General features: G+C 43.7%; 1 protein-coding gene across 4 annotated transcripts in view; it reads left to right on the top strand.

The window, feature by feature from the left end:
• SFMBT2 (Scm like with four mbt domains 2) overlaps positions 1-13,116 on the top strand; it is a 116,036-nt gene that overhangs the window by 70,046 nt on the left and 32,874 nt on the right. For all 4 annotated transcript variants that reach the window (XM_005494459.4, XM_074538712.1, XM_074538711.1 and 1 more), the window contains 4 exons: positions 1,488-1,589; positions 2,270-2,417; positions 9,063-9,145; positions 12,217-12,343. In XM_005494459.4, the coding sequence (XP_005494516.2) occupies positions 1,488-1,589; positions 2,270-2,417; positions 9,063-9,145; positions 12,217-12,343 (460 nt within the window). The remainder of the gene's footprint in view (positions 1-1,487; positions 1,590-2,269; positions 2,418-9,062; positions 9,146-12,216; positions 12,344-13,116) is intronic.

Genomic DNA, 13,116 nt, shown 5'->3' with positions numbered 1-13,116 from the left:
AATCTGCCTTTTTTCAGCTTAAAACCACTCTGCCTCATCCTATCATTGCAGCCCGTATGAAAAGGATGCTCAAACTCCTGGATGTCTGCTCCATCCTCAACCATTAGTCCTTTGGGCTCTGGGCCATTATTCTTAAATATTCCTCATCAGTATTTTCTTCTGCTTTGAGACAAAATTCATTATTGTTCTGTTGGTTTTTTCTGTTTCTTGTTTCTCACCAAAAAGGGCTCAGTAACACTGCAGGTTGGTAGGATGAAAACAACCATTCATTTAGCTGTGGTTGGAGCTTGTAAAAATCCTTATCTCTAGCAGCACTTGGAATGGAAGATCCCAAAATAGAAGTTGTTAAGCCCTTACAAGTGCAGACAGTTCTTGGGAAAAGAAAGCACAATGAAACACAACTTTGGATCAATAGAAAATCATTTTAGAGCAAGAATACCATGTGTAGCAATGAATGTAGATGGGATTGTTGTTGCTAACCACTTATTCGATAGCAAGCTTTCTGCATGTATTTTGGAGTAGGCTGTGAGTGTGTGCTAAATACAGCATCATCTCTCTTCATGCTTGTATTGGCTAATGCACCAGTGGTTTAGAAATACTGTGGGACATTTTTATTGAATGAACACAAAATGCAGTCATTACCCTGGAATTAGGCTGGCAGCTTGTGTGGCTGTTAGATAGGGATCACAAGGGATGGAGTAATTAGGTGTTAAACTAAACTGGTGGCAAACCAGGGAGTTGAATCTGGGTTGCTCCTGAATTTCAGGACTGCATTCTGCATCCCCAGAGCTGCTGTGGGGAGCCCTCTGTGTGTAGCCTGTGGTGCAGCCAAGTTTTATCCCAGGTGGAAGTGTTGTGTTGGGGATGTGCTTGAACACAGCTGCCTGTTTTCCTACCATCATCTTCTCTGGTTGCCCACATTTTAGGTCTGCTTTCACTGTCCAGGCTCTAATCCATTTCCAGTCTCCTGGCTGGAAAAAAATACCTTTCCATATTTCCAGCCCAGTGCTTGTTTTGGTGCCCTGCAGGTGCTGGACATCCATCTGGGTAAATCAGGGCCATGCTGAGCTGTTTGCATCCATCTTGTGCATTACTCTGGAGGGCTTCAGTTTGAGTCTTGGCACCTCTGGACTCTCAGTTGCTCCCAGAGGGTGATGTTGGTGGCAGAGGTGGAGAGGCTCTGCCCACAGGAGATTTTCAAGCAGCAGTTCCTTAGCCAGGTCCTCACTTTGGTGAGCACAATCTCCTTGTGGACCAAATTCTGGTGGGATGCCTGAGATGGGCATAAACTCTGTGCTTTAGGTATGATGGGCTTGGTGCTGTAGATATGTCCTCTAGGACTGAGGTTGTCCCCTCTCTTTCTGTGGTTGGGTTGACATGAAAGGAACACAGGACCAGCTGACAAAACCCACATGGGATGTCTTTCAAACAGATTTTCAGATGTATTGGCTGCTTCTTGGTGTCACCACATGTTCCTCTTCCCACAGGACCATGCTGATTTGAGAAACCACTTCTTCACTGTGGGGATGAAGCTGGAGGCAGTGAATATGAGGGAGCCATTTCATATCTGTCCTGCATCAGTGACCAAGGTGAGTGCTCAGAAAGGAGGGATGGAAAGAACTTGTCTGGGAAACCCTTCCTGATTTCCACTGCATTTAGGAAAAAATGTAGTGGAAATTAGGAAGGTACTTTTAAAAAAAGGAGTGATTCTTAAGTGGCTGGAGAACACATTAAAGAATAGGTTTAAAATCCATGAATGTTCCTAATTAATTCTTTCTTTCCCACATACATCACCAGCTGATTCCATGCACTCAAAACCAATGGGAATGAGCACATTCATCTACCACTTACATGCAAAAAAAAAAGGATCCCTCTTTTGTCTTTATCTCCCCTCCATCCATATGTATTTTCCCTGCCCATCTGAGAAACCTTTGGAAATAAAACAGCTGCATGGAGGTGGTGGCTGGATATTTAATCCACACACTCAAATACAAGAGAGAGGAAAGCTCTGGGGTCTTCAGGATCATCTCCAGCTGCTGCTCAGCTGTGGGACCCTGAACCTCAGCGCTTTCCATTGCTTCATTTCACCCATCTCTAAAACTTAGGCTTTGATCTCTTGGGTAGAAACACTTTGATGCAAAGATTTAAGTGAAAGCAAATTATTTTCAGTAGTTTGATTCCCAGGTTTGACTGTTTCAGCTTTCTATGTTACCTAATGTTTGCAGCAAATCTAAGCCCTGATTTTGGTCTCTTCTTTTTCACCCCTTAGGTTTTTAACAATCATTATTTACAAGTGACCATTGATGACTTGAGACCTGAACCCAGCAAAATCTCAATGCTTTGCCATGCAGATTCCTTGGGGATCTTGCCAATACAGTGGTGCCTTAAAAATGGAGTCAATCTCACACCTCCCAAGGGTTTGTATTCCTTCTCAGTGATTTTTTGGGTTTACTCTGAAGCACGTTTGCTTGCTATTATTGCCTTTAAAATTGTGCCGGTGGTTGCTGCAGAGCATCAGCTGAAGTATCTCAAGCCAGCGTAGTTCTCTGGAGTGATTGGGGCTGTTCTGAACATGAACATCTCAGCAAATGTTTCTTGCTGGTGGATTGATGTCCCTGTGCTTTGAAGTCTGATTAAGGTTTGTGAAATCGTCATGAATTCCTGTGGGATGAATCCTAGCAGTTCTTTGTGTGTGTAGAGAGCAAAAGCAGCATTAAAACTCCAATCACTGCAGAGGCAAACCCTGTTTCATCCATGTCAGTACAACACTGAGGCCAAGCAGAGCTCCTAAATCTGGATGTCTGAGCTAAAAACAGCTGCCTGCCCAGGAGTGTGGAGGGATTTCCTTGGCTGTCTCAACAAATCCCAGGGCACACTGCAAGCAGTGTTCAGGTCACAGCCAGGAGAAACAGCCTCCAGCCCTGCTGTTCCTCAACTTTGCAGCACTGCAGTTAATTACTCCCAACTTCAGACAACCACCTGTGGTGCCCTAGCAATATTTCTTTGCTTGCAGAATGTGTTGGTTCCCTGGAATTTCAGGTTTTTGAAGCTGGCTGGGTTGTTGGTCTGTTGCCAGAAATCAATGTTGCTTGGGAGTAAGAAATGCCTCAAAAAAAAAAAATTAAGCTGAGTTTTGTGTATGAACTTTTGCCTTCATTTTGGAAAAAGCATGATGCTGCCAAAGCCAGGGAAGGGAAGGGTTATTCCCTACCAGATTCAGAATCCTCTTATGTATATCCAGAGTGTAATTTGAAATTCCCACCAAAGTCCTGGAGCCCTGTGCCTGCAGCTGCATACAGTGCATCCATGATTGCTCTGCTGCTTCTGCTGAAATAAATCTGCTGTCTGGGGCTTCAGCTCTCTCCTGCTGAAACCCAGGTGTAATGATAATGCCTGTGTAAGCACTCACTGATACTGGCCAGAAAAGTTGCTAGAAATCAAAGTAAATGGAATATTTTGGGGATTTTCCTCCAAAATTTACATGCAGCTTGTCCAGGCAGGATAATTAACTGAAGGAGACCATAAGGCTTAAAAATTTCCAGTCCATGCTGACACAAAGCCTGTCTGAGATGCTGGTTTATAGGTCAAGTGTGTGTGAAGTCTATTTTAGATGCCAACATTTGAAGGCGTATCTGAAGCATCTGTCATGTGAATATTTTTCAGCTTGGCCAAATCTGGTGGGAGGTGTCCCTGCCCATGGCAAGGGGTGGAACTGGGTCACCCCCCAGGCCCCTTCCAGCCCAAACCATTCTGTGTTTCTGTGATCTTGTGTGGTGCTTGGTTATTGGGATCCACCTGGGCACCTGAGGAGGTGCAGAAAGTCTGTCCTTATTCCCCTGGTGAAAATCAAATTGGCTTTCTCCTCTGAGATCAGAAATCCTGGGGGAAAGCTATTAAAAAAGCAAAAAGCCAGTGGCAGATAGATGCATTCTATGTGTTGCTGTATTTTTTATACTGTGTATAAGGGCTGCATGTCCACACTGAATTTTAGCACCTTAAAACCTTTTCTATGGGCAGACACTTTTTTTGAGTTACTAAAATGTAATCAGATATTAGAATGAGTCATTTGAAAATAAGCACAAACTAAACACAACAAAAACCCCAAAACCACTAAAAAAGAAAGCAGATGGAAAGTGAAAAGCATCCAAACCCCTGTTTAATATAGGCTTGACAAGGAGGTTTTCTGATCTCAAAATCAACTGATTTTTTTTTGGTCAGAACAATATGCCAGGTTGGGATATTAGAGTTTGGAGTTCTTTATTTGTCTGATATCCATTCTCTTTCCTTTTTGCTTATCAGGGCTTTATTGAAGACAAACAAAGAGTAAATGGGTCATGAACAGGAGGTGCAAATATTTGCTACTCGAAATAGAGAGCAGTATTTTCCTGTACAGTGCCAAAAATGAATACCCATTAACTGCTGCTGTATAAACATTGAACAAGCTCTGTTTATATTTATTAGAGCAGGATTTATAGACCACTTCCCTTTAGAGTAACAATCATTGTTTTATGAGCTATTATTAAGTGGGGAAAAAAAAACCATTTTGATAATGTTCCTTGTTGTAAAGCTTACTAAGGAAAAGCCACTTCCAAATCCTCCAGTACATTTGTGTTGTTATATTTGCTTTGAATTAGCTTCTCATGCTGGGCTCTTCCATGCCCAGAGCTGAGGTGACAAACATGGTGAAGGTGTTGCATTTTTGAGGAGTTGTGCAAACACAGCTCTCAGTGCTGTCCCTTGGGCTGAGCCTTGCAGGGTGTGAGTGCCACGTGCTGATGGAGGCACTGGGTACCTGGTACCTCCCTGTGTGCTGAGGGAGGCAGCTGGGAGCAGGACCACAGAATCAGGGATCAGTGAGGTTGGAAAAGACCTCCAGGCAGGCTGAGTCATTGAATCCATCTTTTGATGGCCACCTTGTCATCCACACCACAGCACTGAGTGTCCAGTTGTTTCTTATCACTTCCAGGGGTGGGCACTCTGCCCCTTCCCTGGGAAGCCCATTCCAATTCTTGACAACCCTTTAAGTTGGAAGAAGATATTAGGAAGACAATATTAGGAAGAAATTCTTCCTAATATCCACCCTGACCCTCCCCTAGCACAGCTTAGTGTCATTCCCTCTCCTCCTGTCCCTGTTCCCTTGGAGCACAGCCCGATCCCCCTGGCTGTCCCCTGTGGCATTCACATTCTCTGAAAAATCCCTTCGCCCAGGATTTTCTCCTGGGAAGTTGAGAAGCTTCAGAGAAAAAGTAAAACAAATTTTTATCTGATTTGCTTCTCCTGTGTTGTGCTCACATGTGGAATGTGTTTGGAGATTATTTATCCACAGGTGATTGTTTCATTGGGTTCTGCTGTGAGTTGTTTGATTCTTTGGCTAATCAGGGACAAGCTGTGTCAGGACTCTGGAGAGAGTCATGAGTTTTCATTATTACCTTTTTAGCCTTGTGTAAGTATCCTTTCTGTATTCTTTAGTATAGTTTAGTTTAGTTTAGTTTAGTATTCTTTAGTATTCTTTAATATAATATAGTATCATAAAATAATAATTAGCCTTCTGAGAGCATGGAGTCAGATTCAGTTCCTTCCTTCATTGGGGCAAATTCTGCAATACAATAGTCCCCTCCCGTCAGGGACTTGTGCAGAGCCACCAGGTCATCCCTGAGTCTCCTTTTCTCCAGGCTGAGCCCCTTCCCAGCTCCCTCAGGTTCTCCAGACCCTTCCCAGCTCCATCCCTTCCCTGGGCAGCTCCAGCCCCTCCAGAGCTCTGTGGCCATGAAGGCCCAGAACCGGCCACAGCCCTCAAGGTGCGGCCTCACCGTGCAAAGGCCACAGACAAATCATGGCTCGTCTAAAGTGAATTCCTGGGTGTTCCCCTCTTGGAACCCTCCCTGTGCTGCTGCAGGGAGTTATTTTTACCTCCCCAGCTGCCCTCCCGGGTTCCATTCCTGCTCTGTGGCCATGAAGGCCTGGAACTGGCAACAGCCATCAAGGTACAGCCTCACCATGCAAAGGCCACAGACAAGTCAGGGCTCATTTGAAGTCCAAATGAAAAAAACCCAAAAAAACCCCAGAAAACTGGGAGATTTAGTGTTTTCAAAAAATTGTCTGTGAGGAAATGAGCTGCAGTGCAAAGGCCCAAAACATGCCAAAACTAAGCTCAGAGATGTTGCAAAAGCAGGAGAAAAAGTCAAGGAGGAAGACACAACTTGGAGGGGAAGATATGAGGGACGTGGCATGGATAGTTAAAACAAAAAACAAACAAACAAAAACAAAACAAAAAACAAAACAAAACAAACAAACAAAAAAAATTAAAAAAAAAAACAAGAAAAAAATCTTCTCCAAAGTCAAAGCCATCAAAAGGCAGGACATATGCCATCAAGGGCAGGCACATGCAGCAAAGCTTGCCAAAATTGATCCCCACTTAAGTCCAAAACTGAAAAGATGGACTTAGGAACACTCTGGAATGGAGATACCATCAAAGGAAATTGTAATTGGAGAGGGAAAATAAAGAAATTTGGGAAATTTAGTGACTCTAAGAAAATGGACTGGGATTATATCAAGTGCAGTGCGAAGGACCAAACCAGGCCAAAACGAAGCTCACAGATGTTGCAAAAGCAGGGGAAAAAAATCAGAGGAAGACACAAGATGAAGGGGAAGATATGAGGGACATGGCATGGATACTTAAAAAAAAAAAGAAAAAATCTTTCCCAAAGTCAAAGCCATCAAAAGGCATGGCATGCCATCAAGGGCAGAGACATGCATCAAAGATTCCTCTATTGGTCCCCATTGAAATCGCAACATTCCGTTCCCCTTGGAATCTTGCGAACCCAAAAAAAAAGGCTTCCAAACACCCTGGAAAGGAGATGGTTCATGAGAAATCAATTCCTGGGTGTTCCTCCCTTAGAACCCTCCTTGTGCTGCTGTGGGGAATTATTTTTACCTTCCCCGCTGCCCTCCTGGCTTCCATTCCTGCTGAAGCCTGAAGGAAAAGGCTTCCAGTGGTTCCAGTGGTGCAGGGCACAGCGGGGCAGTTGTGTGGTGACAGCACAGTCTGGTTTTTGTACCTCACTAAAACACCTCTAGTGGGTCTTTTCCATCCACTCTGTTAACATCTGCGTAGCTTAAAATCAAGATGCAAAACCCATCCACGAGGGGTTTGAATTGGAGATAAAAAAAGAGATCAAGTGCTGTCACTATGATATATTTTGAAAATGTTTAGTTTCCCAGGATTTTTTTCCTGCGAAGCTGAGAAGCCTCAGAGAGGAATACAACCAATAATTGTCTGATTTTTGCTTTTGTATTTGTTGCTTTGGAATGTGGCTTGGACATTGTTTACCAACAGGTGAATGTTTGATTGGTTCTATGTGAATTGTTTTAATTTAATGACCAATCATGGTCTAGCTGTGTCAAGGTTCTGAGGAATTACAGGGTTTTATTATTTATTCTTGTTAAACCTTCTGTTGTATCTTTTTTCTTTCTTTAGTGTAGTTTTAGTATAGCATTTTTTAATATAATATAGTAAAATAATAAATCAGCTTTCTGAAAACAAGAAACCAGATTCTCATCTCTCACCTCATCCTAGAAACCCTCACACCACAAAGTGTGAAGAAAATACTGTTGCAGAAATTGTTGAAAAACAGTGCAAGGATATTTTGTGTATGAAAAAAGAACATTTTTTATAAATAACTACCCTTTTTTCCTTCCCTGTGCATGTTTAGTTTTTTAATTATTATGCACTTTAATGCCCCACAGAGACAGGCATCATAGCTCAAGGCTTTATCTCAGTAATTTGCTTATCATGAATGCAATTACTAGGAAGAGAAATCATCTTATCCAAGATACTTGGATCTTAGCAGGATGCTTGGCATGTTGTTTGCAAAAATTTTGCCTCCTTTTTTTGGGATCTGGCAGACTGGTAGGGGATTATACTCAGTATTCCAGTCCTTGCCTATTAAAAAAAAGCCACAATTTTCATTGTCATAAATGATTCATTCACATTTGGTCTTGAGTGTCCCTTTTTGACTGTCAATGCAAAAGGCATTTAGGGGTGTTCTGTGAAATGAGGCCAAGCTGAGATTTCTAGGGAGATTGAGGGGAGAATTTGGCCTTTGGGTGACTCCTGAAACTTTCCAGTAGGAGTAGTTCTGCAGTAATGTCATTAGAGTATCCTCAAGCCCCTGGACAGGATTAGCACTCACTGGTTTCAAGCACTGCAAAAATAGAGACTTAAGAGGCAAGCCAAAAAAAGCCCACAAAAGCAAATTAAAAAAAACCCCTGACATTTCTGTCCCAAGAATTTATTGCTAAATTGCCAAATAGGAATAGTGGATGAGCAGAGATCTGATTTGTCTTTCTGTGATGGAACTCCTTGAGAGATGCTTATATAAAGGAATCTCTTGACTTTACCTGGAAGCAGAGGCTGAAGGGATGATCTGCTTGCTGAGGCTGTTTGAGGGAGATCTGCATTCATTTTCCTGCTTTGCTCCCAATTTCTGTAACATTTTTACTGTGATGGGATTCAGCTCACACACCCTGAGCTGCTGGGGAGCCAGTCAGGAAGGGTACATGAATGAAGAGAGGGGAATTTATCTCCTGCTTTGAGAGGGAGGATGGATCAGCTGCTGATTGTGCTGATCCCCTCCCTCTCCACTCCTGAGGAAGCAGCAGATATCCCATGTCCAGCTCCATCACCTTGTCCACCTTTTATACAGCTAAAAGCAGGACAAAGAAGTCTATTTTCCCATGTGGAAATCTGGCACAGTGGCATTTCATTAGTTATGGGTTTGTTAAAAGTTGGGAGATGCTCACATAAAGGGAAAAAAGGGGAAATAATTATGTCTTACTACTTTTTGGTGGAGAGTTGGCAGTGAAATGCAGATGTGTGAGTGGAGCTGGAGGAGCCATTGGCTCTCATGTTGTGTGACCAGGGGTCCTGCTGACACTGCAGGGGTCACTGAGGCAGGATGAGATGCTGAAACACAAATATTCATCTGCTTGTGGTCTGTTTTGTCCTCTCTCTGTGGTGTGGAGTGGTGGCTGATGGCTCTTTTTGTTTTGCCCTCCTGCAGGTTACTCTGGCCAGGACTTTGACTGGGCAGACTACCAGAAGCAGTGTGGAGCTGAGGCAGCACCTCACCTGTGCTTTAGAAATGTAAGTTCTTCCTTTTGCTCCTGTCCAGCCATGTGAAACAAAACAGCTTGCACAGAAAAGCTGCTGCAAGGCTTTGAGGGGTGCCTCCCAGAGCACCATGAGGATGCCTTAGGAAGGAAACTGGGGGAATATTCCAGGTTTCCATCCCTAAAAGTGAAAAAACTTATTTTAGTCTTGTCTTTATCTGTAATTATCCTGCTCTTCATCCCCTCTCTGGTTTTGTACAGCACTATAAGGATCTCATCTGGTTATTGCTATTAATTCAAGTGCTACTAAAAATAATTCAGGTAAAGAAATTGCATAGTATCATTTGTCCCTTTTTACATTTTAGGTGTTCTCTCTGTATCCCAGGGATACAGAGAAACCAAACCACATGTATTAAAATGCTAAATGTTAAAAATGTAGGAGATGATGATTAACCCTCATGGATGTTCTGGTCCTTGGGACAGTTCATGTCCTTCCCTGATGCAGCAACAGTGATGTGAGAGTGATGGATGCCATTAAGATTCACAGCTTTTGAAATAATCTTTTGCAGGCTGTTTTATGACAATGACAGTCCTGTGTGGCTTGATCTGACATCAGTCTGATTCATTGCTTGGGGAAAGGCAGATGCAGCCTTCTGCCTTTCCCAGCAACCTGGTGCTCTCCTTCATGTGCCCATCAGCTGATGGAGGTTGAGATCCCATCAATAACTGAAAATACTCCTGATGGTGGTACCTAAATGTTAGTGGTGCACCTAAAATGAGCACAGAAAGCTTTGCAAAATGAAGTGATGTGGTGAATGATGAACAGACAGGTTTCTGTAGGAATTGTACAGATTTTCACTGGGCTCAGAAGTCACAGGACTGAGGGATGTGGTGTTTATGGATAGCAGAATGGAGACAGGCACCAGCTGTGGTTTTCCATGGCCTTCCTCATCTGTGGTGGCCTAGGGGAAGCCTGGTTTGGAAGCTTTGATGGTGAATTAGTCAATTTTTTATTGATGAACTCACAGTACCATGAACAGTCTGACTTGGGAGTCAAACCAGGGTAAGGATTTCTTAGCCCCATAAAGGCCCTTTTCCTGAAAGGACTTAAAGCAAAGATTTCCAGCAGTCCTGAGGGAAGCTGCATCACACAAATACAGTGGGGCTATTTTTACATTTCTCTTCTGCAAGCATCCCTCCCCTTTCTTTATATCTCTTTTAATTTTGCCAAGTAGTGAATCTCTTCTCTCAGCAGAGAAAAGTTTCTGCATAGTATCCTCTAAGATTAAGTCAGGTCTGGGCATTTTTTGGTCCTTTTTTTTTTTTTTAAGGAAACATTCACCAAATGAACGTGTCTCTTATTCTTCCACACTCAATAACACAATTCTTTTCAGAGGTAGCTGCTCTGCTGTCACTTGTGCAGCCTCCTGGCTGGCTGATCCCCTTGAATTGTGGCTGTGAGGGGCTCTTTGATGGAAGATTTTTTTGCATCTCCCACCTCATGCAGCCAGACGTGGTGCTGGCAGTGGAGGTGCTGGAGCTGTTTCCCCAGGAGGGATTTTTAACAAGGAGAGGCAGTTATGGAATGGATTGACGTGCCCAAATGCTTAGTAAAATAAACTCCACCTAACTGTTTTGCCATTGATTTTGTATAAATGAGCCTCCAGCACTGAACTGCAATGAAAGGAGCCAGGGTGATGATAAATGGCATTTCCTTGTTAGGCAACATAAAAGGCATTTAAACAAACTCAGCCTGCATTCCTGCAGCCCTGGCCATTAGCAGCTTTTGCAGGGTGAAGCTGATCTGTGTGCTGAGCAAGGCTTGAGGCAGTCCAAGGTGTGCTTGAGAGTAGCAGCATGTTCTAGGATGGAAAAGAGACCAAAGCCATGAGTGTTTAGTTTCTCAAAGAGCTCTCAATGGTTGTTCAAGGTGAAGTGCCCATGGTCCTTGGTGTTGTATCAATAGGAGAAGGGTTGAATTTGAGTCTGGCTTCCAGGATGAGGGTTTGGTGTCATTTTGAGTTAGTGGCAATTATTACCCATCCCAATTATTATTAGTAAAAACTCTCATCCCAGAGAGGGAACCCTTTCTGTGCTACTGTGTGCAGAGAGATGCAGAGCAGGTGCAACAGAAGGGAGGGAAATCCAAGGAGAGGAAGCCCTGGTATGGACACAGGTGTTGCATTAGTGTGTTTGCAGGGACAGTGGTGGGGAGATACTGGGAAGGGACTGAGAATAAGTGACAGGAGGGGACACTGGAAGGAGCAGTGGCAATGAGCACAGCTGGATCCATTTACACCCCAGTCAGTGTACCTGAAAGCTTTGTTCATTGAGCTTAAAATAGAATCACAGGATGGTTTGGGTTGGAAGGGTCGTTAAAGACTGTCTAGTTCCAATCGTCCCATCCCATGGGCACTGCTGCCACCCACTAGATTGGTTGCTCAGAGGTCCATCCATGAAAACTCCATGAAGAAAAGCATTCTTGAAAAGGTTATTCAGGTATCTTCAGCTTCAGTCAGCTTGGGTGACTGCATGCTTGAAGAGGTTTCTCTGATCTCAAGCAAGATGGTTTTTTTGCTTTATAAGGTTTCTCCTAGCAAGGTGAGAGATGCTTAAGCACAGGAGTTCTGGGAACCCTCTGGGTAGTATCACATTAACAGAAAATTCATAATTGGCAAAGATTCAGTCATCCTTGGAGCCGATGTGGAGCAACCTCCTCCCAGTCCCCTAGGAGTCAGGAATAGAACATGATGACATGCATTTCATCATTGAGTTTTCCAGTTAGTGCAAACCTGCTCCTGCATGGGCTCCTCTCTCCAGGGTCAGAGGATGGATACTCCTCTGGGTATCCATCTCCTGTGACAGGGATCCTCCAGGGGCAGCAGATGGGTCTCTGCTCCCCTGCAGACCCCCATCTGCTGCAGGGGCACAGCTGCCTCACCCTGGGCTGCACCAGCTTAGCTCTGATTGGGCTCTGGATGCCTTTGCATTCTTCAGCTGCCCTTCCAGCTGAAAGCAAACCATGTCTGTTCCCAGCAGACAGTCTGGATGAAGTTGTGCAGTGCTGCAGTGCTGTGTTTCAGCATTGTTTATTGCCTCTTTCAGACATCCTTCAGCCGTGGCTTCACCAAGAACATGAAGCTGGAGGCAGTGAACCCCAGGAACCCTGCAGAGATTTGTGTGGCTTCCATCACCTCAGTGAAAGGACGGCTGATGTGGCTGCACCTGGAAGGTACATACTCTAAAGGCTGCTTGGTGTTTGTCTGCTTCACTCACTCACTCACTCACTCACTCACTCACTCACTCACTCACTCACTCACTCAATTTTGTCCTTCATCTCTGCACAAAATTGCTCTCTCCAACTTTTCAGTGTTATACACATTGATCACTTATGTTTTATGAGGAATTACATTTACCTGCTCTTTCTCTGGGGGAGCTGCGAGTTCATCCACCCTTCCATCCACATGGTCTTTATGACCATGATAACACCCTCCTCCCTGCCATCATCATACACCTTCATCCTAGGAATAGTTTGTCTCACTTGTGCAGAGACTTCTATAGCAGTTCCCAACCTGACACTTTGTACAGGAGGAGAGATCTCTAATCAAAACCCTTAAAGTTGGTAAAAACATTGCCAAGTATCCCAAAAGATTATAGTTCATCCCAAGTGTTTGCCTTTGGTAGAGCTGTGTGCAATGGCAGCAAAAGCTTATTTGGAGCCTGGTCTGGACACAGGGCAAATATTATTTTTTAATTGCTGCAATCAATAATTGTTTGATTATTAATTTCATTCTCACTAAGGCTGTTGTTGAATTTACACCCATCTGATCAAGGAATTTGACCCATTTTGGGAACTTCTTTTCTTAAATGACCAGGTGCCTTCACTTGTATATGCCAAAGATGTGGATAGATGCAGGAAGAGGGCAACACACTCCCACATTGCTTCCTTCCCTCATCTCTTTCTTCCTGCCTCTTAACTCTTTTAATTTCTTAAAGGATGTTTTT

This window comes from Zonotrichia albicollis, chromosome 4 (genome assembly GCF_047830755.1).
Source record: "Zonotrichia albicollis isolate bZonAlb1 chromosome 4, bZonAlb1.hap1, whole genome shotgun sequence".
In the NCBI taxonomy this organism is placed as follows: domain Eukaryota; kingdom Metazoa; phylum Chordata; class Aves; order Passeriformes; family Passerellidae; genus Zonotrichia; species Zonotrichia albicollis.
Note: the sequence above shows the minus strand (reverse complement) of the source record. Positions and strands in the feature narration are given on the sequence as shown.